This window comes from Podarcis erhardii (genome assembly GCF_964252035.2).
Source record: "Podarcis erhardii genome assembly, chromosome: 7".
Lineage (NCBI taxonomy): Eukaryota > Metazoa > Chordata > Lepidosauria > Squamata > Lacertidae > Podarcis > Podarcis erhardii.
The window spans coordinates 19812940-19838101 of record NC_138511.1 but is presented as its reverse complement, the minus strand read 5'-3'; the positions used below and the strand labels follow the sequence as shown (position 1 = coordinate 19838101).

Below are 25162 nucleotides of genomic sequence, written 5' to 3'. Positions count from 1 at the left end.
CTGCTTATTAAGATCACTGGATGAACAGTTCAGCAGATCCTTCAGGTGGCTGTTAACCAGAAGGTTGGTGGTTCGAGCCCAACCAGGGACGGTTGTGGGCAGGAGTCCTGCATTGCAGAGGGTTGGACTAGATGACCCTCAGTGGTCTCTTCCAACTCTATGATTTAGCACAAGCCTGCATTCAGATTCCAGAAGGGCGTCTATGCTACTGCTGCTGTTCAAAAGAGCAGTTGGTTCTGCACTTCTTTCCTGGTTTACACCTTGGTTGCTTTTGGTTAACTAACAGCCTTCCCCAGCCAGGTGCGACTCATTCACACTAAACTGTGGTTTAACGTGACATGTGATCCCAGCCATTGTATCCAGAATAGAGACTGAGGTTTGTTTTGCTCCTGACTTACCTCGAAGAAGCCGCCAGGAAAAGGCTTTAGCTACAGATTTGTAGTTTCCTGGGAGGGCAAGCTAATCCCCATCCTTGGTTCAAACAATGCTAAATTAGAGATTGTGGTTTGCACCCTCCCTGCAGTAGAGGGAAGGAGCACAGTGGCCAAGACCAGCATGTTCCCAGTAAACCATGGTTTTTCTGTGACTTGCAAAGGGTGGTGGGTCAGTGAAATAATATACACTTCATAACACATAACAAATACAAGGTAAAGTCAAAATGAACTGGTTGAAAACAAGGAAGAAAAATGACCAGCCTTCACTATTACCTCTGGTGGTGCTGAAAGCTTAAATACAGTTCAGAGATCTTTGGGGGGGGGGGCGTCTTCTCGCTAGGCTCAATGGTTTCCCCTAACTAGTTCATTAATCTACTGGGTTGTCTCTAATGCTAATCCTACTCCGAATGCACCCATCGAAGTTAATGAACGTGAGACTAACAGAGGTCCATTAATTTCAATGAATCTACTTTTGAGTAGAACCCAACAACTCTGAAATCAGGCAGCAGCCTAAGTTGCATCACCGTCTGTGAAGAACATAAGAAGAGCCCTGAAGAATCAGGCCGATGGTCCATCTAATCCAGTATCCTGTTATCACAGTGGCCAACCAAATGCCTGGGGAAACCTGCTGGCAGGATTCGAGCACAAGAGCTCCTGTGGTTTCCAGCAACTGGTATTCAGAAGCACTGCTGCCTTTGAATGTAGAGGCAGGGCATAGCCAAGTAGCCAAGAAGCATTCTTGGGCTAGAAGCGGAGGCTCTCGTGCTGGGCAAATCACCCCACAGGCTTGCTTTTGAGCTTCCCTGGGACATGTGGCCAACAGCTGGTGGGAATAAGATGCCAGACTCTGCAGACTCCGTCAGTCCGTCCCACTGTGGCAGTTCTTAATGTTGTGTTTGGGAGTTCCTTGCGGTGCAAATCTGGATTTTAGTTCATGTTTTGGGCATGGCCATGTATGGGCGAGCCCCTCTCACGGCACTCGGAAGAATAAACGAGGACATTGGGCCTGTATTGATTTTGAGCTGGTTGCTTGGCAGTCTTTGCTGTCAGCATTTTTTTCTAAGCCGAGTTGAGCGTGACTCTAGAAGAGGCAGGAATGCTTCTGCTGCTGTGTGTGTGTGTGTGTGTGTGTGTGTGTGTTGTGCTGGTGGCAGGGGCACTGGGTCGTAGCAGGGAACGGTGTTCGGGCACCCCTGGAGAGGCGGTTAGGCCACGCATGGCTGGGCTGCTGATGTGCCCGCCTTTAAAGCTAGCTGCCAACCCGGCGACACCATTCTCCCTGCGAGGAGAGAGGCAAGGGAAATCCTGTCAGCATGCGGCGGGCTGGCAATGCGAAATGAAGTGACACGTTTTGGAGGCTGGCGAGCCTCCCTCGGTGGAACGACAGCAGGAGCTGTCACAGCTGGAAATCTCTTCTCTCTTTCTCTCTCTGGTTCCCCAAAAGCATTGAGGCCATGTTTGTTTTCTCGGCGAAGGGCCATTGCCCAGTGGCAGGGCATCTACTGAGCTTGCAGGAGGCTCCAGGGTCAATGGCATCTCCAGGCGGGGTTTGGAAAGAATCCCATCCTGAAACCTTGGGAGAGCTGCCAGCCATGATACCTAACTAGATGGGCCAGTGGTCTGACTCTGTATAAGGCAGCTTCCTAACATTCCCAAAGTTGCAACCCCCCTTGAATGCAGCCAATTTCTGCTTTATTTACATGACCTTTTCAGCACATGAGGAAACCCGGGCCGGGGGATGGGGCAGGTGGGTGGGGCCAGAGACAAAAGTGGGCGGAGGTTCGGGTGCATCCCTTTGTATTGTAGAATACAGTGGACGCTTGGGTTGCGAATGTGATCTGTGTGGGAGGCACGTTTGCAACCCGCAGTGTCCGCAACCTGCAGCGCCGCGTCCGCTCACACATGGGTTGTTATTTGACACTTCTGCGCATGCGCAAAGCATGATTTGGTGCTTCTGCGCATGCACAAGTGCTAAAACCTGGAAGAAACCCGTTCTGGTACTTGTAAATACCCTTGAAAGCAGCTGTTACATACTTAACGAAGACATATTCATATATGAATTGTTGCTATGTAGCAGATAGGGACTAAGGGCTGCCATGGAGAAATTGCCACTGATACAGGATGTAAGGAAGAAGCACAACATACTTTGTGTTTGCTTGGCTTTTTGTGTGTGTTTAGTTAGTGTTTAGGAATTTGTGCAGCTGGGAAATCTGCTTGGTTTTTTTTTAAAAAAAGTTATTGGGTACTGAAAGATGTGGCCTAGGCAGAATCCCAAGGGCGGAATACAGAGGTCTTTCTTTTAAAATCATTTTTCTAGCCCTCTTGATTATATAAATCAGGGGTGAGGAGCCCAGGGGCCTGAGGACTAGACAATTTACTCTTTTTAAAAGAAAAAGAAAAAGGTGGGGTGAGTCTGCAGAGATGGATCAGGATTCCAAGCAAAACTTGGGAGTGTTGCATTCATTGCTCAGCTATCAGGTAATGAGAAGCTTGGAAAATGGGTGAGCCTTCTTTGGAAACAGTATGGTATTTACATAGGATGGGGTGGTGGTGGTTAGACCTAGGCACAAATTCTGCCCTCCCGGCTTCTCTATTTCACCCTCTGAACCCTCCCACAACCTCCTTGAGTGCTTTTGCCTGGCTGGAATATGTCCTGGAGCCCTGCTAATGTCTCTGTATTGTCTGACAGTGGAATGTTTATAGCAGGCATAGGCGAACTCGGCCCTCCAGATGTTTTGGGACTACAATTCCCATCATCCCTGACCACTGGTCCTGTTAGCTAGGGGTCATGGGAGTACTAGTCCCAAAACATCTGGAAGGCCGAGTTTGCCTATGCCTGGTTTATAGTGCCATTGAAAACCATCTGCTTTTTGCATACCTGGAAATATAGCCTTCTGTACAAAGGTAACAGGACACGGGTGGCGCTGTGGGTTAAACCACAGAGCCTAGGACTTGCCGATCAGAAGGTCGGCGGTTTGAATCCCCATGACGGGATGAGCTCCCGTTGCTCGGTCCCTGCTCCTGCCAACCTAGCAGTTGCACGTCAAAGTGCAAGTAGATAAATAGGTACCGCTCCAGTGGGAAGGTAAACGGCGTTTTGTGCACTGCTCTGGTTTGCCAGAAGCGACTTAGTCATGCTGGCCACATGACCTGGAAGCTGTACGCTGGCTCCCTCGGCCGATAAAGCCAGATGAGCGTTGCAACCCCAGTCGGCCACGACTGGACCTAATGGTCATTGGTCTCTTTACCTTTACAAAGGTAACAACCTCCTCTTTTTGCTCCGCCCACTCTGGCCTCTGGCACCACCCACAACTGGCCCTTGGAAAGTTGCCTGTATGGGAATGGGGTCCTCGGTCAGAAAAAGGTTTCACACCCCTGTATCCAAAAAATGGGTTTTGTACAGGGAGAAGCAAGATGATGATGATCATAATAATTCTTACACCTCACCCATCTGACTAGGTTACGCCAGCCGCTCTTGGCGGCTTCCCACAAAATATAAAGGAATAAAACAAAACATCAAACATTTAAAAGCTTCCCAAAACAGGGCAGATGGCATAGTAAGGTGTTCGTTGGAACTCATGACAGAAAAGCAGCCGTGAAGGATTGATTGATTGAGGCAGCAGGTTCCTAGTCCCCATGAATTCACTAGAGAGCAAGCCCCATCTCACAGCAGGCTCTTCCCTTGTTGACAGAATGCGCTTCCTATTTATGCTATAGCTGTAGTTTCTTGGCTGTGTTCAGATGAGTGGAAAATAAGCCGTTAATAGCTTGGAAATTACCAATTTTCTGTTAATTAGCAGCAGCTCACAGCCCCTCTTCCTTTTTTTTTAATTAAATATTGCAGTAGTTAAGCACTCATTAGCGTTTTATAGCAACTATAATCTCTGCGGAGCAAGTTAGTCTGGAGAGCAGCCTGGCTCCTGATAGTTAACCATTGCAAACTTAGATCTCTAATCAAGACTAAAGGGTTGTACCTAATGTTTAGACCCATCTGAATTTAATGGCCTTGACTCAGCTTAGGTTCATTAATTCCAGTGGGTGTACACTGAGGAGAATTTGGTTGGAGACAACCTTACACCAGAGTGGGCCTTATCCCATTTTGACTTCCTCTTTCTCCATTTCAATCATGAGGGGAATAAGGCCCTTTGGAGCTGTATTTTATTCTATGGATTCCCCCACCACCACCACTGAAATATCATAGAATCATAGAATCATAGAGTTGGAAGAGACCACAAGGGCCATCGAGTCCAACCCCCTGCCAAGCAGGAAACACCATCAGAGCACTCCTGACATATGGTTGTCAAGCCTCTGCTTAAAGACCTCCAAAGAAGGAGACTCCACCACACTCCTTGGCAGCAAATTCCTCTGTCGAACAGCTCTTACTGTCAGGAAGTTCTTCCTAATGTTTAGGTGGAATCTTTTTTCTTGTAGTTTGGAACCATTGCTCCGTGTCCGCTTCTCTGGAGCAGCAGAAAACAACCTTTCTCCCTCCTCTATGTGACATCCTTTTATATATTTGAACATGGCTATCATATCACCCCTTAACCTCTTCTCCAGGCTAAACATGCCCAGCTCCCTTAGCCGTTCCTCATAAGGCATCGTTTCCAGGCCTTTGACCATTTTGGTTGCCCTCCTCTGGACACGTTCCAGTTTGTCAGTGTCCTTCTTGAACTGTGGTGCCCAGAACTGGACACAGTACTCCAGGTGAGGTCTGACCAGAGCAGAATACAGTGGCACTATTACTTCCCTTGATCTAGATGCAATACTCCTATTGATGCAGCCCAGAATTGCATTGGCTTTTTTAGCTGCCGCGTCACACTGTTGGCTCATGTCAAGTTTGTGGTCAACCAAGACTCCTAGATCCTTTTCACATGTACTGCTCTCAAGCCAGGTGTCACCCATCTTGTATTTGTGCCTCTCATTTTTTTTGCCCAAGTGCAATACTTTACATTTCTCCCTATTAAAATTCATCTTGTTTGTTTTGGCCCAGTTCTCTAATCTGTCAAGGTCGTTTTGAAGTGTGATCCTGTCCTCTGGGGTGTTAGCCACCCCTCCCAGTTTGGTGTCATCTGCAAATTTGATCAGGATGCCCTTGAGTCCATCATCCAAGTCGTTGATAAAGATCTTGAATAAGACCGGGCCCAAGACAGAACCCTGTGGCACCCCACTTGTCACTCTTCTCCAGGATGAAGAGGAACCATTGATGAGCACCCTTTGGGTTCGGTCAGTCAGCCAGTTACAAATCCACTGAGTGGTAGCATAGTCAAGACCGCATTTTACCAGCTTCTTTACAAGAATATCATGGGGCACCTTGTCAAATGCCTTGCTGAAATCAAGGTAGGCCCAATCCACTGTGTTCCCTTCATCTACCAGGCTTGTAATTTTGTCAAAAAACGAGATCAGGTTAGTCTGACATGACTTATTTTTCAGAAATCCATGCTGACTATTGGTGATCACAGCATTCCTTTCTAGGTGCTCACAGACTGTTTGCTTAATGATCTGCTCCAGAATCTTCCCTGGTATTGATGTCAGACTGACTGGGCGGTAATTATTTGGGTCCTCTCTTTTCCCCTTTTTGAAAATAGGGACAACATTTGCCCTCCTCCAGTCTGCCGGGACTTCGCCTGTTCTCCAGGAATTCTCAAAGATGACTGCCAGTGGTTCTGAGATCACATCTGCCAGTTCTTTTAATACTCTTGGATGCAGTTCATCTGGCCCTGGAGACTTAAATACATCTAAACTAGCCAAGTATTCTTGTACTATCTCCTTAGTTATTCTGGGCTGTGTTTCCTCTGCTGAATCATTTGCTCCAAATTCTTCAGGTCGGGCATTGTTTTCTTTATCGGAGAAGACTGAGGCAAAGAAGGCATTGAGGAGTTCAGCCCTTTCTGTGTCCCCTGTTTGCATTACACCATCTTCTCCTCTGAGTGACCCCACTGTTTCTTTGTTCTTCCTTTTGCTACGAACATACCCATAAAAGCCTTTTTTGTTGCTTTTAACCTCTCTAGCAAGCCTGAGTTCATTCTGTGCTTTAGCTTTTCTGACTTTGTGTCTACACGTGCTGGCTATTTGTTTGAATTCCTCTTTGGTGGTTTCCCCCCTTTTCCTTTTTTTTGTACACATCCTTTTTTAATCTTAACTCAGTTAAAAGTTCTTTAGATAGCCACCCTGGCTTCTTTAGGCACCTTCCATGTTTCCGTCTCATTGGTATTGCCTGAAGTTGTGCTTTTACTATCTCCCTCTTAACAAACTCCCAGCCATCATGAACTCCCTTTCCTTTTAATATTACTGTCCATGGGATCTCACCCAGCACTTCCCTAAGTTTTATAAAGTCACATATACTTTCCAGATATTCTGTAAATTTTCCCCAGTCCTCAATGAACTTGTGATCCCGTTGGTATCTAATCTTCCCAGTTAGTTTGTCCAACTCTGCATAGTCCATAAGCTTCATTCTCCACTCTTCAAGGGTCGGTAGTTCCTCCTGTTTCCATTTCTGAGCCATTAAAATTCTTGCTGCTGTCACTGCATATTGAAAAAGCTTAAAGTCCCTTCTATTTATCTCACATCCTGTTATTCCTAACAGAAAGGCTTCTGGTTTCTTTACAAATGTATATTTCAACATCTTTTTCAATTCATTATATATCATCTCCCAGAAACCCTTCACTTTTTTACATTCCCACCACATATGATAAAATGATCCTTCTTTTTCTTTACATTTCCAACACTTATTACATGTTTTAAATATTTTTGCTAACTTAACCAGTGTTATATACCATCTATATACCATATTCATAGTATTTTCCTTTAACGCAGTACATGCTGTAAATTTTATATTTTCATTCCATACTTTTTCCCAGTCCTCCAATTGTATATTATATCCAAAATCTCTGGCCCAGTGTATCATAACCGACTTTACTTCCTCATGCCCACCTAACAGTTTGAAAGCACGTCAAAGTGCAAGTAGATAAATAGGTACCACTCCAGCAGGAAGGTAACCAGTGTTTCCGTGCACTGCTCTGGTTTTGCCAGAAGCGGCTTAATCATGCTGGCCACATGACCCAGAAGCTGTACACCAGTTCCCTCGGCCAGTAAAGCAAGATGAGTCATCCACGACTGGCCCTAATGGTCAGGGGTCCCTTCACCTTTTAAGTTGCTTCTAAAAGGCTTTGTGGAGAATCACTGGGAGAGCTGGAGTAATAGTAATGTAAGCTTCCCCTAAAAACTGGACTTCATTGCAGGAGCCACAGTCCTGTCCAAGCCATAGGTTGGGTGGGCGGGGCTAGAGGCAAAAAGGGGCGGGGCAATGATTGCTAATTTTACCTTTGGGCACCGTAGGCCGTTTCCCACAAACAAACTTGAACCACCCCCCTCTACCCTCCATCCAGTGAAGCATTGTTGCAGTTGAAGGGCACATTTCTAGACAGGCAAAAACGGCTGAGTGGGACTTGTGAGGGGCATGGCCTGGGGGAGAGAAGGTGTGGCTTAGAGAGAGTCCCAAGGGCCAGATACAGAGGAGCGGAGGGCCGCATTTGGCTGCTATCTATCATCTATCTATCACCATGATGAATTGGACTAGTGATGCTAAGAGGAATGGATGGTGTGGGGAGCCTTGCTTCTGTCTGTGTGTGAGAGAGAGGGAGGCGGGGGAAAGAGAAAGGTCAGGGGGTTTGGACGCCTCGGGCCAGAGCCGCGTTGAATTTCCGAGAACGAGGCCCCGTGTAAGATGGCCTCCCCTCGCCTGCCAGATTTGATCAATGGCCTGTCTGCGGTCGCAGTGGGGAGAGGCGGCGGCGGACTCATTCCTCTCATTTACCGGCTGACGGAGCTCCAGGAGGGGAGGCTGGCTGCTGCGGGCGGTTATTAATGGCTTGGGGAGAGCTGGTGGATTGCCTTGTCACGAGGCAATTAAAGCCGGCGAGGAGCCGCTTCGCTGGCTGCCGCCTCTCCCCGCGCCGGGGCCCGTAATGAGCGATCTGTCCGCATTAAGCGACGGTGCGCCTCTAATGAACTTTAGCGCGTTCATTCATTTATCCAGCACGTAATCATATTACGCCAATTTAATATTGGGGGGTGGGGAGGGAGGGGGGAGGGTTGTGTGGGGCGGCCAGAGGGAACGGTCTTCCTCTCCTGCCCCCCCCCCCCGCTCCCCGGTTCGTTACGGGAACGAATTTCCTGGTGCGTGACTGTGCATACATTACTAGCCAGCCTGATCTGTAATGAGCAACGATTGTATATGTTTGTGTGTGTGTATGTGTGTGTGTGGTTGTGTGCCGGGTGAGGTTGGACGTGTTCCTTTTATCAGATAATTAGCCTGTCGACCCAAATGTCAGTGGGTAAGGAAGGGGGAGGAAGAGGAGGAGGTAGGAGGAAGAATAGATTATGTAATAACCATAGATGATTATCTCAGATTTTACCTCAGGGGAGTTTTGTGCTTCTTTCTCTCTTCTCTTCTCTTCCTCTCTCTTTCGCTTATAACTTGCATTTCCCTGCCTCTTGTACGTTTTTGACTAAATGAAAGATATAATTCACTAGAAGTGTGTGTGTGTCTATACATTTACTCTGCCTGTTTGTAAAATGCAGCCAAACTTGTTGTTTGTGGTGTGTTGTGGTTGTTTGTTCTGCTGTTGTTATTCCCACCCCACCTTTCAACTGAGGAATTCAGCTGACAGCATGGCTGAAACAGCATCACGTTGCAATAATAATAATAATAATAATAATAATAATACATAAATTAAAACACAACCTAAAACAATGAACAGAGCTCCAAAGACAAGATTAGCTTCCCTCTCTATCTGGAGGATTGTGACGGAATTTGCAGTACCTAGAAAGCTGCCTTATTCTGAGACCAACCCCTTGGTCCATCTGCCAAAGTATTGTCAACACTGACTGGCAGCAGCTTTCCAGGTTTTCAGGCAAGGGAACCTTTCTGAGCCCTGCCTGGAGATGCCAGGGATTGAACCTGGGGCCTTCTGCGTGCTATGGCCCTTCCCAAATTTCTCTTTTCCTCTCTCTGTCTCATTTTCTGTCCACATCAGCTCTCTTGAGGTTGACTGGTATAATTTATTATGTGAACTTCATGGCTAAGTAGGGATTTGAACCCAGGTCTCTGGTCTCTCTGGTCATTCAGCTGCTGCACTGCTCCCTCCCTATAACATTTCCAGCTGGAGAGTTAATAGACTGGTTGTCCTTCTTAGACCTACTCCACTGTGGGGATAATCTGTGTGTTTCTGTGTGTTTGTAAGGATCAGCATTTGGTTATTTTGGGGTAGGGAGCATCACCAGTTGCCCTAAAATACATATCTTCTCTAAGGTGAGTGGTGTTTACAGCTGGGATATCTCATTCGGTAGAGCATGAGACTCTTAATCTCAGGGTTGTGGATTTGAGCCCCGTGTTGGGAAAAGATTCCTGCATTGCAGGGGTTGGACTAGATGATCCTCGTGGTACCTTACAACTCTACAATTCTACGATTCCTTATGCCCATTTTATGGATGAGGGAAACCAACGCATTGAGTAGCATGATGGAGAGAATGCCATTTTAGGGCAGGGGTCGGGGGAATCTGGGGCGCTCCATATGTAGCTCGTTTCTAGCTTCTGTCACCACTGACCTTTGGCCATGCAAGTTTGGACTGATGGGAGCTGGATGTGACCTCTGGAAGGTCACAAATTCCCCACCCCTGTTTTAATCAACCTTAATCAAAGCCAGAGCAGCCACTCATGCAGAGAGATAGCAGGCAGCCTCCTTTTCCAGATGGTGCTCCCAGGAGCCTTTAACACGGGAATGGGGAACCTGTGCCCATGATGTTGCTGAACTACAATTCCCACCATCGCTGACAGTTGGCCACACTGACTGGGACTGATGGGCACTGGGATTCCAGCAGCCTTTGGAGGGCCACATGTATCCCATCCATGCCTTGCTGGATCTGAGCAAATGTCAGCCTCGCGTTTTCCTACAGCGCCTGGGGCGAAGTGCCTCTGGGAAGCCCCCAAATAGGACATGAGCTGTTTTGACAGTGGAACGGACTCCATCCAGAGATTGTTAGGCTCACCTTCCTTGGAGGTTTCAAAGCAGAGATTGTATGACCATCAGTTATGGATGCTTTCATTGAGATTCCTGCATTGCAGGGGGTTGGACTAGATGACCCTCGGGGTCCCTTCCGACTCGTAAGATTCTGTGATTCTATGACTGCAACAGCTCTCCCTGTTCGGGAAGGGCCATAGTTCAGTGCAGCGCTGACACTGAGTGCAGACTGTACTGACCCTAGATGGACCTGGCTGTCTAAAGCGGCTTCTTATATTCTTGTGTCCTAAGGGCTCAGTGGTAGAGTATCTAACTTGCAGACTGAATGTGGACAATACTGAGCTCTATGAACCAGTGGCCTCATCAAACAGCTTCCTATGGTCCTGTGGTGTGCAGAGTGTCCACAGTGTGGAAGCTCAAGACCCAGTATTCTGGCCAAAATGTTTTGATGCTGCAGGATTGGGACCACCGAACTCATGACTTGAGGCTGGGTTGGTCACTCAGGTGTTCAGTGGGAATGAAATGCCGCAAGACCTCTGTGCCTGGAAGGACTGGCAGCACCCCCACCCCACCCCACCAGTATCCACAGCCTGCCCCCCCTCCAACCCAGCATGGCATGAAACAGACCCTTTCCTTGCAACGGCTGCAAGCACTCCTGAGGGTGGGGTGGGGAGGGTTAAGGGCGGGGAAGCGTGGAAAAATTTCCCATCTTCTCCCCTCCCCTCCCGCTGCACCTCCAGTAATAGCTTCATCGTTAAAGTGATTAATGCTGCCTTTAGAGCGCTCGCTTCCCAACCAAATTGTATTAAAAGTCAGGCTAATATCTCCGGTTCTTGCTAGCAGGGATTCCGGTGGGGGAAAGCGAGGTGGGGGGCTAGATGATGTGAACAGGATGTTCTTAACTCCGTAGTGTCTGGGGGCATTGCTGTTCTTTCCTCTGCTGGGGGGGTTGGTGTGTCTTGGGGAGCAGTCAGTCAGTGGGAAAAAGGAGTGGGAGGCACAGGATTCCACAGTGGGTGGTAATTCTTCCAACCCCCCCCCCTCCCCGGGCTCGTCCAGAAAGGCAAGCCAAATGCTCTCAATCTGTCGTCATCATCTCCTGCAAGGAGAGAGGAGTGATGTAGGTATTCAGTCCTGCAGGCCAAGGTTCAAATTCCTTCTCTGTCGTGAGGCTCCCTGGGTGGCCTTAGGAGATAGACCCTCTTGCGACCTTTCGGGCAAAAAGGGAGATGAGAAAAATTAATAAAGCACTTTGTATGTTTGGAAAGCTGGTGGCTGGTTGGTTTGTAGAGAGGCACCCGTGTCCATAATGGGGCTTTAGACGCAAGAGTCTCTGCCCCAAAGGAGCTTACAGTCTGAACTTCGGTGAGGGAGAAAGAGTGGCATCAGATTAGACCCAGTAAAATTATGTTGGGTTATGTTATGTCACAAGATTTAGATGTGGTTTACAGAAAGAATAAAACAATAAGATTGTCCGTAAAAATAATAATTTAAAAACATCAGTAAGTTAAATCCTGAGCAAAATGCATGTCAACATTTTATGTTTCTGGGTGGGCTTGCCTAAACAAAAATGTCTTTTGCAGGCCTTGAAAGGGGCAGGGTGAAGGAACCTGCCCTGGTGTCAGTAGGCAGGGAGTTCCAAAGTGTGTTTGCTGCCATGTTCATCAACTTCAGTGAGTCTACCCTAAGTAAGAACTAGCACTGGATAGAACCCAAGATCAAGAAGGCACAATAGCAAGCAAATTCATTTGATTAAAGCTGGATTTCACAGCATGTCATTGCTTTATTGAATTTGTCACCCCTAAGATGTAGCAATGGGGCCAAGTGAAAAAGGATTAGACAGATTCGCTGAGAGAGCTGGGTCTATTGGTTGGCCATTAGCTGTGATGGACAGGAACCTTCCTGTTCAGAAGAGCTGATAAAGTTACAAGCTTGCTAGATCAGAGGAATGCTGTGGATGTAGTGTATCTTGATTTCAGTAAGGCTTTTGACAGTCCCTCATATTCTTGCGGAGAAGCTGGTAAAATGTTGGCTGGATGAAGTAATTGTTAGGTGGATTTGTAGGTAGTTGAACTGATGGAATCCAAAGAGTGCTTACAAATGGTTCTTCATCAACCTGGAAAAAAGTGAAAAGTGGGGTTCTGCAGGGTTCTGCCCTGGGCCCGTTGTTTTTCAACATCTTCATAAATTATTTGGATGAAGGTACTGAGGGGATGTTAATAAAATTTGCAGATGACACCAAACTGGGAGGGGTAGCCAGTGCTGCGGAAGACAGACTTGGGATCCAGAATGACCTAAACAGATTGGAGAACAGGGCCAAAATTAACAAAATGAATTTTAGTAGGGACAAATGTAAGGTTCTACACTTAGGTAGGAAGAATCAGCTGTACAACTATAAGATGGAGGACACCTGGCTTGCCAGCAGTACATGTGAAAAATATCTAGGAGTCTTAGTAGACCACAAGCTTAACATGAGTCAACAGTGTGATGCAGCAGCAAAAGAGGCTAATCCTATTCTAGGCTGCATCAACAGACATCTAGTGTCGCAGTCAAGGGAAGTAATTGTCTTGTTCTGTTCTGCTTTGGTCAGACCACACCTGAAGTACTGTGTCCACTTCTGGGCACTACAGTTTAAGAAGGATATTGATGAGCTGGAACGTTTTGCAGAGGAGGGTGGCCAAGATGATAAAAAGTCTGGAAACCAAGCCTTATGAGGGCTGGTTGAAGGAGTTGGGTATATTTAGCCTGGAAAAGAGGGTAGGACTCAAACCAGTGGCTTCAAGTTACAAGAAAGGGGATTCCCGACCAAACATCAGGAAGAACTTTCTGACAGTAAGAGCTGTTCAGCAGTGGAATGGTCTCCCTTGGGAGGCTGTGGACTCTTCTTCCCGCCCTGTGGAACGCCCTCCCACCAGATGTCAAAGAGAAAAATAACTACCAAACTTTTAGAAGACATCTGAAGGCAGCCCTATTAAACATTAAAAGGAAGCTTTTAATGTTTAATAGGTTATTGTATTTTAGTGTTTTGTTGGAAGCCGCTCAGAGTGGTATAAGTAAATTATTATTATTATTATTATTATTATTATTATTATTATTATTATTATTATTATCCCTTGGAGATTTTAAAGCAGATGTTGGATGGCCATCTGTCATGTATGCTTTAGCTGAGAGTCTTGCATTGCAGGGGGTTTGCACCTGATGACCCTTGGGGTCCCTTCCAATTCTATGATTATACCTCTGAATACTAGTTGCTGGGGCTGCGGAGGAGAGGGCTGCTGCCTTCCTGTTCTGCTTGTGAGCTTCCCTGAGACATTTGGTTGACTACTGTGGAAGGTTCGCCTGGTCCAAGAGGGCTGTTATGTTAAGCTTGGGAGAAGGGGTGTCTGTGAAAATGAAGATTTCATGGGCGGGGAAGAGTTTTGAGGAGAGATTTGAATGAAGAGAGAGATGTGGAAAGACCCCCGCAGATGTTCTGGTTGGGGAGAGTTGCAAAGAAAAAAATGAGCATGGCAGATCCACCCAGCTGCTCTCCTGTGATTAAGCGTCTCCCCCTTTCTTTCTAGAAAATGGTTTTTAAAGTAAGTTACATAAGCCTGCCTATGTGCCCCCCCCCCCCCCGGCACCACGCACAGCTCCCTGGCTGCAAAGGTAATGGGAAATAATCAAGGTGCTGGCTCTTGCAATTGCCGGTCGCAGCTGAGCTCTGTTCGGGAGCCCGGTTTGGGCAAGCTTCCATCGCCAGGCAGCCGCTGCAGCTGATAACCCCTTTCCCCCCGCCAGCGGCGTGTGATGGATTGGGCTGGGGAGGGGGATGGCAGAAGAGCCACTTTTTTTTGTTTCTCCTGCGCTTGCAGAGATAGGCTGCTCAGGTGCTTGTCAGGATTATCTCCCGCAGAAGGCAACTCTGCCATCCATCTTCTGCTTGGTCCCCTGGGGGGTGGAGAGAGCTGAGCAGTCAGGGAAAAGGCAGCAAGGAAATCTTTTGAGCCAAAGTGAATTTGGGGAGAGGGTGGGTTGTTTTTTTCAAGTCCGTGTAAACCCAGGGGCTAATGCAGCCCCCCAAACATCTCTCTCTGGTCCTGGGAACTTTTCCTAGGCTGCCCCAACCCACGTGATGGTGCACCATTTGGTGTTCTGCTCAGGTGGGACCTAGCAGAACTCAGCTGTGATTGCCAGCACCTTCATTAGGGCTTCAGGGGTCTCTGTGTGTGGCCTGTTGGATAGGGGGCATGGCATGGCTGGAGTGCTGTTCCAATAGGGGGCATTTTCCCGCATAAGGAAGGGGTGCAACATTTGGGCCTTTTTCAGAGTTGACATGATAGAATCATGCATGGTGTGCAGAAAGGAAACTGAGAAATGCTTTTTTGCTCCCACAAGAGTCAACAATGGCCACCTTTAAAAGAGGATTAGACAGATTTGTGGATGGTAAGGCTGTCAGTGGCTACTAGCCAAGATGGTGGTGTTCTTTCCTCCAGTGTCAGAGGCAATAGGCCTCTGAGTGCCAGTTGACTGAGTCGTAAGTGGAGAGTGTTGCTCATGTGCTCAGGTTCTGCTAGCAAGCTTCCCGCTGAGGCATCTGGTTGGCCCCTGTGAGAACCAGATCCTGGACCAGATGGGCCCCTGGCCTGATCCCCCAAGGCTCTCCTTGTATTTGTATATTGAAGACTGCTTTGCTATGATGTAACACAAAATTTGGTTGCAAGCCATCGTGTCAAAGAATATATAGATTCCCCCCCCCCTGCCCTTGTTAAAGCGAGCAACACATGTTGGGTTCTGACTTGTTCTGCTACCTTTGTGTCCGACATCTGAGACTATGCAGTTTCCCGTGTTGCAAAAGTATCTTAAATGTTTTGATACCCTTTCTGTAAAAAATGTTTTTGTTTCGGTCTCCTTGCTGCAGGGAAATCAAAGGCCAAGAAGGACAGTTTAGATGACACTTCATTTGGCAGCAGTGAGGAAGAGGATGACAGCGATGAAGGAGAGTACAAAGTGGAGGACGAAGAAGAGGATGACGACAACGAGAGCTCCAGTGATTCAGATGGTAAGAGTGCTGCCACAGCTTCCTTTGGAGGAATGACGTTGGGCATATTGGTGAGGCGAGATGTAGGCTTTTGCTCCTGTGCTCCTGACCTCTAGTATGGGATCTGAAGGAATATGCCTTTTACCTGTTACGTTTTTTGAAAATGGGTTTCCTTGCTACGCAGCTTGCATTTTGCCAGGTGTGTGTGTGTGCATTTGTGTGTGACACACACACATTTCCTGGTTGTCATATATCTGCACACCTCGTACTGTTTTGCTGGTGATCCCTTTAAGAGGAGCAGCTGGTGCCCATGGAGGAAGGTGCTGGGTAGGATCCAGCCACTTACCCGCTACACTGGTTGTGTGTGTGTGTGTGTGTGTGTGTGTGTGTGTGTGTGTGCGCGCGCATACCAATTCCATCGGTTTGGCCTGAAAAGATAAGCAGTGGAGGTCCTTGAAGCAGGGCCCAGGGTGGTGACAAGCAGTGTTTTTGCCTTGGGTGACAATCCACGCAAACAAGAGAAGTCTCCGCCAGGAGAAGGACGTTGCTTGTCAAGAGTGCCACCGGCTCTGGCTGTCCTTTCCCATTATCTCCAAGTGCGCTGCTGCCTTCCCCTTCTCTCTGAGGGGTGAGGTTTAAAGGATGCAAAGCCCTTTTGGGGTGGCGATGATGGTGCAGGGATGTCCACCTCTCCTCCCCCCTCTCCTTAACAAGATTTCTCTCCTGGCTTTGAGGTGAAAATGAGAGGAGAGAGCTGTGCCCAGCCCCACTGACTGATTCACTGTGACAGATGGCAGAGGGTTGGCACACGGACCTTGGTGCCGTTGCCCAGAATAGATGAACAGCAGAGATGGGAGCGAACATTGGCTGGGAACGCTTGGCAGTCTCCTTGCCGGCTCTTGGAGCTATTTCTATCTGGGGCTGCCAGAGCCTGGCAAGGCAAACGGCTCCCACAGCTGCCTCTCTCTCTCAGTGCTTGTTTTGGGGCGGATGTTACCAGTTGGCCCCTCCCTCGAGATGTGCAGTGACATTTGTTGGGGGGGGGGAGGGAAAAAAACACCCTTCCAGAACTGCAATACTGTAATAAGCATTTTAGCACAGGGGCGTATGCACCCATGTTTCTGCGGGGGCCAGCACCATGTGCTTTGCACGCAGAAGGTCCCCAGGTTCAATCCACAGCATCTTCAGGAAGGGCTGAGAAACGTCCCTTACTGGTGGGTCTCCCAAGGATATCAGACCTTTATAATTTTAAAGCATTATTTACCTGTTCTTCACCCCAAAGTCCCAGGGACAGTTGCAGCCATTAAAATTATTTAAGCTTGATTTTTTCAATACCAGTGATCATCTCAAGCTTTGAAATGCAACTTGCGTGACCTGCTTGGGCAGAGGAGCTTTGGGGTACTGGCCTTGTACTGTCAATAGGTATAGGGATCTTGCTGCCCTCTAGAAGATATTGGAGCACCAATTCCCATCAGCCAGCATGGCCTATTGTCAGGGATGATAGGAGTTGTAGTCTCACGACATGTGGAGGGCCTTGCATTTCTTGTGTCTATCTTAATGTACGATGTTGCCTAGGAGTTGCAGCCCAACCGAATTCTACTCAGAGTAAACCTACGGACCCAGATTCAACTAAGCAGTTGCACTAGTGGGAGCTGGTAGAACAAGTTATGCAAGCACAACAGGCCCCCACCCCGCTATGGGAAGGGTCAGTAGAAAACCCAGAACAGCCCATGTGGGGAGGAAAAGAAAGACTGTTTGGTCTGGCACGCAGAAATGCTTGTGCCAAGGGATTCCTTTCATTGAAATAAATGGACGATGCAAGCCATGGCCATGAATTTCAATGGGTCTGCTCTGAGTAGGATGAGCACTGCATACAACCCCAGGACTGTTCTCTCCCCCCTAAGGATGGCTGGGGCTGAGATTTCAGGAAAAAAGTCTGCCCCATGTTTTAAACTCAAGAGTCCCATTTAGAAAGAGCAGTGCAGAGCGGTGGGGGACGGGGGACAACAACTTTTTGCACCATCCTTCCCAAAACGCCTTGTTTTTTGATTCCAAATTGCAATAAGAGGAGCACAGAAGCGCTTGTTCACCCTCCCTTCCATCCCTGCTATCTGGAAGATGCAGCGGTGGCGATAAATTAATTAATGCTTGTGATTAATTAGCAATGAGCCGCTTCTGCCTGCCTCTTTCTCCCTCTCCCCTCCTCTTCCTTCCTGATAAGGCAGGATTTACACCTCTCTCTCTCTCCCTTCCACAGGGGGAGGCAAAGGGGCCGGCCGCAAGGGCGTCAGGAAACAGCTGTCACGGGCGGAGCTGAAGCAGCTGGCGCAGGGACCCGAAGACATGGTGGAAGACTTGGACTTCTCTGATGCTGACTGACAGCTGCGCCAACAGACAACTGGGATGGGTATTGTGAGGAGCAAGGGGAATGGATCTGGAGGTGTTGCGTTTGTGGTAGGGTAACCCCTGTGCCCCTTTAAAGCAGGGGCAGGAAGTTGCTCCGCTGAGGCTGCCTCCCTCGTCCCCCAAGGCACCACTTGAAACGCAAAAATCTTGTGCAGCAGAGTTTTATACGTTTTGGAGAAACACAGTAAAATTTGTGGCTTTGCCAGCAGCAGTAAAGTGGCTCAGGCAAGGAGATAAAAAGGCCCTTGTTAAAACCTGCCACTTTATAAATAACGTGGGGAGGGCGGATCCGCCACCTCCAAATCCCTGTTTTGTTGGAAGGAAACCAGCCCCAAGCCCACCAGCATGGCCAGAGCTTGTGTTGTCCATTATTAGCCAGCCACTGCTTCCAGTGGGGAAGCACCAGCAATTAACTGGTGGCAGGTATCTCCTAATATTACCTTGCCTATTCCACAGAGCTTCTAGGGGCACAGAGAAGTCTTTCTTTGCCAGCCAGTGCCCTCTGCCATTTAAACCCCACCCTGGTACAGCTATGCTAAGCAGATTCTAGGAAAGAGAAGGGCTAATAGTTGGGTGCCTGTGGTCTCTCTTCATAGTGGGCAGAAGAGACTCTGCACTGGAACTGTATTCGCTAGATTCACCTCTGCTTACCCCCGACTCAACTCTGTGTATTATTTTTTGTACTTTTGCAAGACTCTTAAGGACACGGCTGGCCCACGGAGCAACCAATTTATAAATTAAGTGATTTCTTTTTTATTATTATTATTTAAATCGATTTGCTGGAAAGCGTTGGCCTGGATGTGATGGATAACGACCATTTACAATATATAAAGAAGCGAAGGTACCATTGAGCGATCTGTTTGATTCCCCACCCCCACCCCAAACAAAAGTAAAAAAAAAAAAAATGAATAAGGGAAAAAAGGTTGAGCGTGCAGGTGTTTTCAAAACAGAAAGGGTAAGGAGAGAGAAAAGCGGACAAGCATCGATCACATGATTGTTTTCCATCACTGTACAAATTGCGAGGTGGGGAGGGGGCAATGTAGAGCGCCCTGCCCCGATGGGCTCACTCGGGTACCTGTTACCTGGTCATGGGGGTGGGGGACCAGGTAAAAATGTGCAACTCCATATCCTCTGCAACAAGCCTCTTCCCCCCTCCCCCACAAAATACACACACACTCCCCCCACACAAACAAAGTAAAAATGGGACACACATCTTCTGTACACACGCAGTTTAAGGTGTGGGGGGTAAACTCTGCCTCCCAGCCTCTCCCACGCTCATCTCCCCTTCTGCCCCCCCCCAAGGCTATCATCATTATTATTATTATTCTGCAAAACAAGTCTGTGCAGTGCCCAGCAAGGAGGGGAACTTTCACAGTCAATCTGCAATGTTTAAGCAGCATGAAAATGCAGTTTTAAAAAAAGAGAAAAGCACACAAAAAACTAAAAAGCCTGTACCCCACAGAGCTAGCTGTGCCGTACCATCCAAACTGAAGTAAACATGGACCGGAACTTGGGTGTTGGGTCAGTTGTCTGTCTTTGGTATTGTTTCAAAGTTGTTTTTTGAGCGATGCATAGACACCCTGAAAGAGGAACGGAACAGGTTCCAGCGAGGGACACATTTCAGAAGTGGGGAAGGAAGAGTGTTTCCTCCTGGCGGGAGGCTGCGGTTAGGGGAAGGGAAGAAGGGGGTGCTGAGGGTCTCTTCCCCAAAGTTGCATTTTTGCAAAGGCAACAAAGAAAAAAGCCCAAACAAAGAAAAAGTCACGGTGTCCCTTTTCAAATTGCTTCCAATAAATCTTTGGATTACGCCGACCCCTGCCCCTTAAAACCCCAACGCTGAATGCATGATTATTCTCTTGGTTCCTCGGCTGGCTGGTTCCAGTGCTGGAAGGCCCAGCAGCCCAAGCCAGGGACCCTTGCGAGGCTGGCTGGCTGGCTGACTGCCTGGGGCTGTGCAGTTTACGAGGGCGGCTTCGACGTGTCGCTGAGGCCGGCCAGCAAAGGGTTCCCGTTTTCCTGCTTTGGCGAGATGCGGCTGGCGGGGAGGAGAGCGTTGCCGTACGGGGAGGAGGTCACGCTTCCTGTCGACGAGGGGCGGAGGTCAGCAGGAGGCAAGTCACGGTCTGCGGGTCGCAAGCCCGGGGGCTGGAGCGGGAAAGCCATGGGGAAGCTAGCCATGTACAGCACCCGGCCGACTCTCTTGGCTACCTGTGGAGGGAAATTGCAAAAGGAAGAGGGGAGATTAATGGGTGGGTTGAGAGGAGAGCATGCAGGCTTGTCTTCTAGCTGCAGTTCGTCTTCTGGGGTCAAGCAATGAGTGCCTGGTGCTGCTGATTCCTTAGCAGAATCTGCACAGGTCAGGGAGGCAGCTATGGAGCCTGGGCGACCCTAGCAGGGGGCTGTTTTGACAAAACAGAAATTCTGGAAAAGGCAATGTGCACAAAGTAGGCAAATTAAAACCATGTGCATACAAGCTGAGTAATTCCACACGCACACATTGTGGATAGTCTTGGTGAAGGTCATAAATAAAGGGAAGTGGTTGGTGAGAGGGGATCTCCACAGGAAAATCATATAAACAGAGACTGGACACATGCTTTAAAAGTCTATCTTGAGGACTAGCACCTTGATTTAATGGGGCAGGAGAGGACAGATAGTCATGCTAAATTTCACATAATCCCAAATTGCACATGTGTACATGATTGCAGAACACATGCTGTGGGAGAGGGGTCATTATGCTCCTGATATACTTATCATCAGAGCACTCCATGAAGACCCATTTGCAGATAGGGCAAGTGAGCCCTCTTGTCTCCCTAGAAACCAGTTCTCAGAATTCTATCCCACACACCCAACATGTTCCTTGTCACCCTCAAGTGAAACAGCATCCAGCCTGCTGACATTTGGGGCAGAGTCACCTGAAATGTGACCAGGCTATTTCTTATTTCAGACACACAGGGATAACAATGGCTGGATGTGGAGGGATGTTCCACGGGGAAGCTGCAGTCTGCGTTGGGGGACCACTGCTGTATCCGGGCTTCACATTCTTCCTCCACGCACACTTCAAAAACATCGTAAGTCTGGATCAGGCCAGTGGCCCATCCAGTCCAGCATCCTGTTCTCACATCACAGTGGCCAACCGGATGCCACAATAGGAAACCTGCAAGCAGGACCAGCGCACAAGAACACGCTTCCCTACTCAGAAGCATTACTGCCTCCAACTGTGGATGAACCTTCTGGTTATCACACACACACACACACATGCACCCGAAGCCCTGAGCAATCTTGCAATCTCTCTGCCGGCCCCCCAGCGACACCACCCTTGGGAAGCGGACCATGGTGCAATAAATACATTTTGCCGAGGCAGGCTTCCCCCCGCCTCAACCACCACTGGCCATATACATTTGTTATATTATGTTAAAACAATAAGGGCAACTTTATTACTTTCCCTGCAGCCCTTACTGTTTACGAGGGGTCTAATAAAAAGGTTCTCTGGGCAATTGTTCCCTGTGGATCAATTCTGCAGGAAATAAAACTGATTCAAGGAGGAAAAAGAAGCAGCGGCGGTGGCAGCAAGAAATTCAGGAGCACCAATCCGACTTCGATTGCACACGCAGGTTGTGGAGTGTTTGCGGGAGAGATACGGAAGTGAAATAACTGGCAGTAGCCTTAAAATTGGGCTTGGAGTGATACAGCCATCCCTTGCCCAAGTTTTGCTAACTGAATAATACTCTGGTTGTTTTGGGTTAAATACGAACCTCTGTTTTTTATTGAAGCTTTAACAAAAACCAGCTGTGTAGGTGCGAGAGCAGGCAGGGGGCTTTTGGCTCAGGATCGAAGGTGATTAATATAAGCCCACATCCCTGGGGCAGACGGGAGGATAGGGGGAGAGACTCGGCAGCTGGGGAGAGGGCAGGGGGCTACCATTAAATTGTTGACTGTGCAAATGAAGGCTGTGATGGGGAAAAGCGAGCAGCCTTTATGGAGGAAGAAGAAACCAAGGACCAGTATGTGCGTGCAAATGATGTTAATCCTGCAGCTTTTGGTGGTGGGTGGCGGGTGATGGAAAAATTTGGGAGATGGGAAGAAAGAGATAGTGCTCAAAAGCTAGCAAAACACCTAGACCTCTGACTCCTATTTGAACCCTTTCCTATGCCCTGTTTCCAGAACGCACTGAGAAAAGGTGGGGGGGGGGGAGGTGTACTTAGAAAAGCACCTTCTACTGCACTTAGTGGAGAACCAGTGGCCCCCTCCAAGTGCTGTTGGACTCCCGTCAGGCCCCAAGCTATGTGACCAGTGATGAGGGGTGATGGGAGTTGGGAATCTGAAGGGCAAAAAGTTCCCCAGCCTTGTTCTACCAAAACAACTTATCGACCGATATGTGAGTGTGCAAGCTTTTGGGTTACAGTAGAAGGCAAAGGAAATGTATAAAGCTGCTATTGCAGGTGAATCCAGAGCCCCATCAGCACAGGCCTGACCTACAGATGCTATAGAATGAAGTGGCAGAGTGGGACCCTGTCAGGCTGCAGAAAAGGAATGCCATCCTTCCATAATACCTTATCATGGGATGTGCTTATTAGCTAGTTTCAACCTTCCAGGGAGATGTTGCCAACTCCCCTATGAGGAAGGCTTACTTACAGCATTTGGAACGCCTTAAAGGGACCCTTGACAAGTCCAGTCGTGGACGACTCTGGGGTTGCGGTGCCGGCGTACAGCTTCCGGGTCATGTGGCCAGCAAGACTAAGCCGCTTCTGGTGAACCAGAGCAGCACACGGAAACACCATTTACCTTCCTGCCAGAGCGGTACCTATTTACTGTATTTTTTTGCACCATAACACTCACTTTTTTTCCCTCCTAGAAAGTAAGAGGAAATGTCTGTGCGTGTTATGGAGCGAATGCCTACGGATGGCGGGGGGATCTGCTGCAGTCGTGAGCAGAGGATCCATGGTTCCCCTTCCTTCCCTCCTCATTGGCTCACTTTGAAACAGCAAAGCGGGAGAAGAGCCACTGAGTGGGGAGGAGAGAGGGACAGAGAGCCTGCTTGCTTTAAAGGAGCAAAGCGGGAGAAGAGAGGAGCCGCTTACACTCGTGTCCAGTTGGCTCCTTTAAAGCAAGCAGGCTCTCTGTCCCTCTCTCCTCCCCACTCAGCTGGCTAAATAGCAGCAAAGTTTTTCAGCGAGCCGGGGAGGAGGGAGAGAAGCAGAGCCTGCTTGCTTCTCCTCTTATACCCCTCTTCTGCATTATTAACAGCATCCTTCTCCACCCACCCCAAGCGTGTTCATTGTCCCTTGAGTGCTTTTCCTTCCCTCCCTACTTAAAACGTGGTTACAAAGCATGGATCCACATGGATCCTCAGGATTTTTGCATTGGGCTACCTCAAACTCACCGTCAGATCACATGTCTGTGGCCACAGCATGAACCACAAAAAACATACATCCACTGTTTCGTTTAGAATATTTTTTTTCTTGTTTTCCTCCTCTAAAAACTATGTGTGTGTTATGGTCGGGTGCGTGTTATAGAGTGAAAAATACAGTATCTACTTGCACTTTGAGGTGCTTTTGAACTGCTAGGTTGGCAGGAGCAGGGACCGGACAACAGGAGCTCACCCCGTCGTGGGGATTCGAACCGCCGACCTTCTGATCGGCAAGCCCTAGGCTCTGTGGTTTAACCCAAAGCGCCACCCGCGTCCCTTGGAACTTCTTAGGTTTGGAGAAACAGTGATGGCCACCAACTTTGATGGCTTTAAAAAAGGATTAGATAAAGGCTCCCAATGGCTACTAGCCACAGTGGCTGTGCTCTGCCAGTCAGAAGCAGTGTGCTTCTGAATACCAGTTGCTGGAAACCACAGGAGATGGGGAGCTGCTCTTGTGCTCAGGTCCTGCTTGCCGATTCCCCATTAGGGGATCTGGTTGGCCACTGTTAGAACAGGATGCTGGACTAGGTGGGCCACTGGAGGAGAGCATTCAAAAGTGTGATTCCCCCACCCTCACTTCCACCTGCCCTGGGTTCTGTTCATCCACTCACACACACAAACGTCTGGTTGGAATAGGCCACTTGAGCCCTTAGACCCCAGCTGCCCGCCGGACATGCAGCCCTTAATCTTATTGAAGACAAATGTCAACAGGAATTCTGGATTCTGAGGTTCTGGCCTGCTGCATCTTGAGCACTCTTACCTGTGACCTTATCTTCAATGCGGGTCCCAGTTTTAACCCCATGTTATTCAGTAAGTGCTCTTCTGTCAAGAGGGGCAGAGTCTCGCCGTCTATGGCCTGTTCCCGGAAGACCTGTCAGGGGCAGAAGCAGAAAGCAGTGTGGGTAAGAGGAGCCCAGAGGAGAGCTACTTGGGATCTGAGTGCTGTGTTTTAAGAGAAACACAGAAAGCTGCCTTATACGAAGTCGAGTCTATTGGTGAACACAAAGCAAGACTAACACACACACACACAGTGTATAGATGTGAGCCTATATCATTATTGTTTGCCAACCTAATGAGGTTGGGTCTACGTGTGGGTAAGGTGGTGAGCTAAGCTGCAGTGTTGCACTTCAGAATGCAGGTGGGCTCTGTGTGTGTGGATGCGAACCCCATCCTATGCTTCAAAAAGAGAGCATCTGCGATCACTTTGATGCAGACTGCTTCCTGCCCATTAGTTCTGTTAAATAAGGTTATAGACCAATACAGCGCCCCACCCCCCAGCAACTGGCTCGTCATAATGGCATGGGTATTTCCATCCAGTGACATAATCAGAGACTCGTGAACAATACGATATTGCTCCTCTCTCTCAAGGGGACCAGTTTTTTGTATTTGTTGTTCGTGATTTCTTCCTTCCATTTTATCTAATACTGGGAAACTCAGTAAAACTTTAAAGAAAGAAAGAAAATAGGAAGAAAAATACCCTGCAAAGAAAGCATTTGGATTGGGGAGGAAATGTCTACCCCAGGCCTCTTCCTTTTGTGCTTTGAATATTGTTTTAATGGCTTGTTTATTACATAGTTTAATTATTGATCTTTTTAACGTAGTTGATTTACTATGTATTTCAATTATGCAGTCGTGTTTTTTTTTAAAGGCTTTATCCTTGTTATTCTGCTGTTGACTTTTGTCCATTTGTGAACTGGTAGACACCCGGAAATTAATGGGCCCAGGTTAGAGATGTCCATCAAATCCAAGGGGTCTATTCTGAGTAGGGCCACTACTGGAGACAACTGACTATTACCTCATTTTGCCCTGTACTCTTAAAGCTGGCGATTCAGAGGCAGGCACAGATGGGAGCCTGCTGTTCAAGCTTTTTTCCTTA

At 48.2% G+C, this 25162-nt stretch overlaps 2 protein-coding genes across 12 annotated transcripts in view; one reads left to right on the top strand and one right to left on the bottom strand.

The window, feature by feature from the left end:
- NOC2L (NOC2 like nucleolar associated transcriptional repressor) overlaps window positions 1-19392 on the top strand; it is a 123063-nt gene extending 103671 nt beyond the window's left edge. For both annotated transcript variants that reach the window (XM_081870920.1, XM_081870921.1), the window contains 2 exons: window positions 15354-15494; window positions 17731-19392. In XM_081870920.1, coding sequence (XP_081727046.1) covers window positions 15354-15494; window positions 17731-17852 — 263 coding nt within the window. In that variant the 3' untranslated portion in view covers window positions 17853-19392. The remainder of the gene's footprint in view (window positions 1-15353; window positions 15495-17730) is intronic.
- A 240-nt stretch (window positions 19393-19632) lies between these two features.
- Window positions 19633-25162, bottom strand: part of SAMD11 (sterile alpha motif domain containing 11) — a 340371-nt gene continuing 334841 nt past the window's right edge. For all 10 annotated transcript variants that reach the window (XM_081870871.1, XM_081870873.1, XM_081870868.1 and 7 more), the window contains 2 exons: window positions 24047-24157; window positions 19633-20087 (listed from right to left, as the gene is read on the bottom strand). In XM_081870871.1, coding sequence (XP_081726997.1) covers window positions 19839-20087; window positions 24047-24157 — 360 coding nt within the window. In that variant the 3' untranslated portion in view covers window positions 19633-19838. The remainder of the gene's footprint in view (window positions 20088-24046; window positions 24158-25162) is intronic.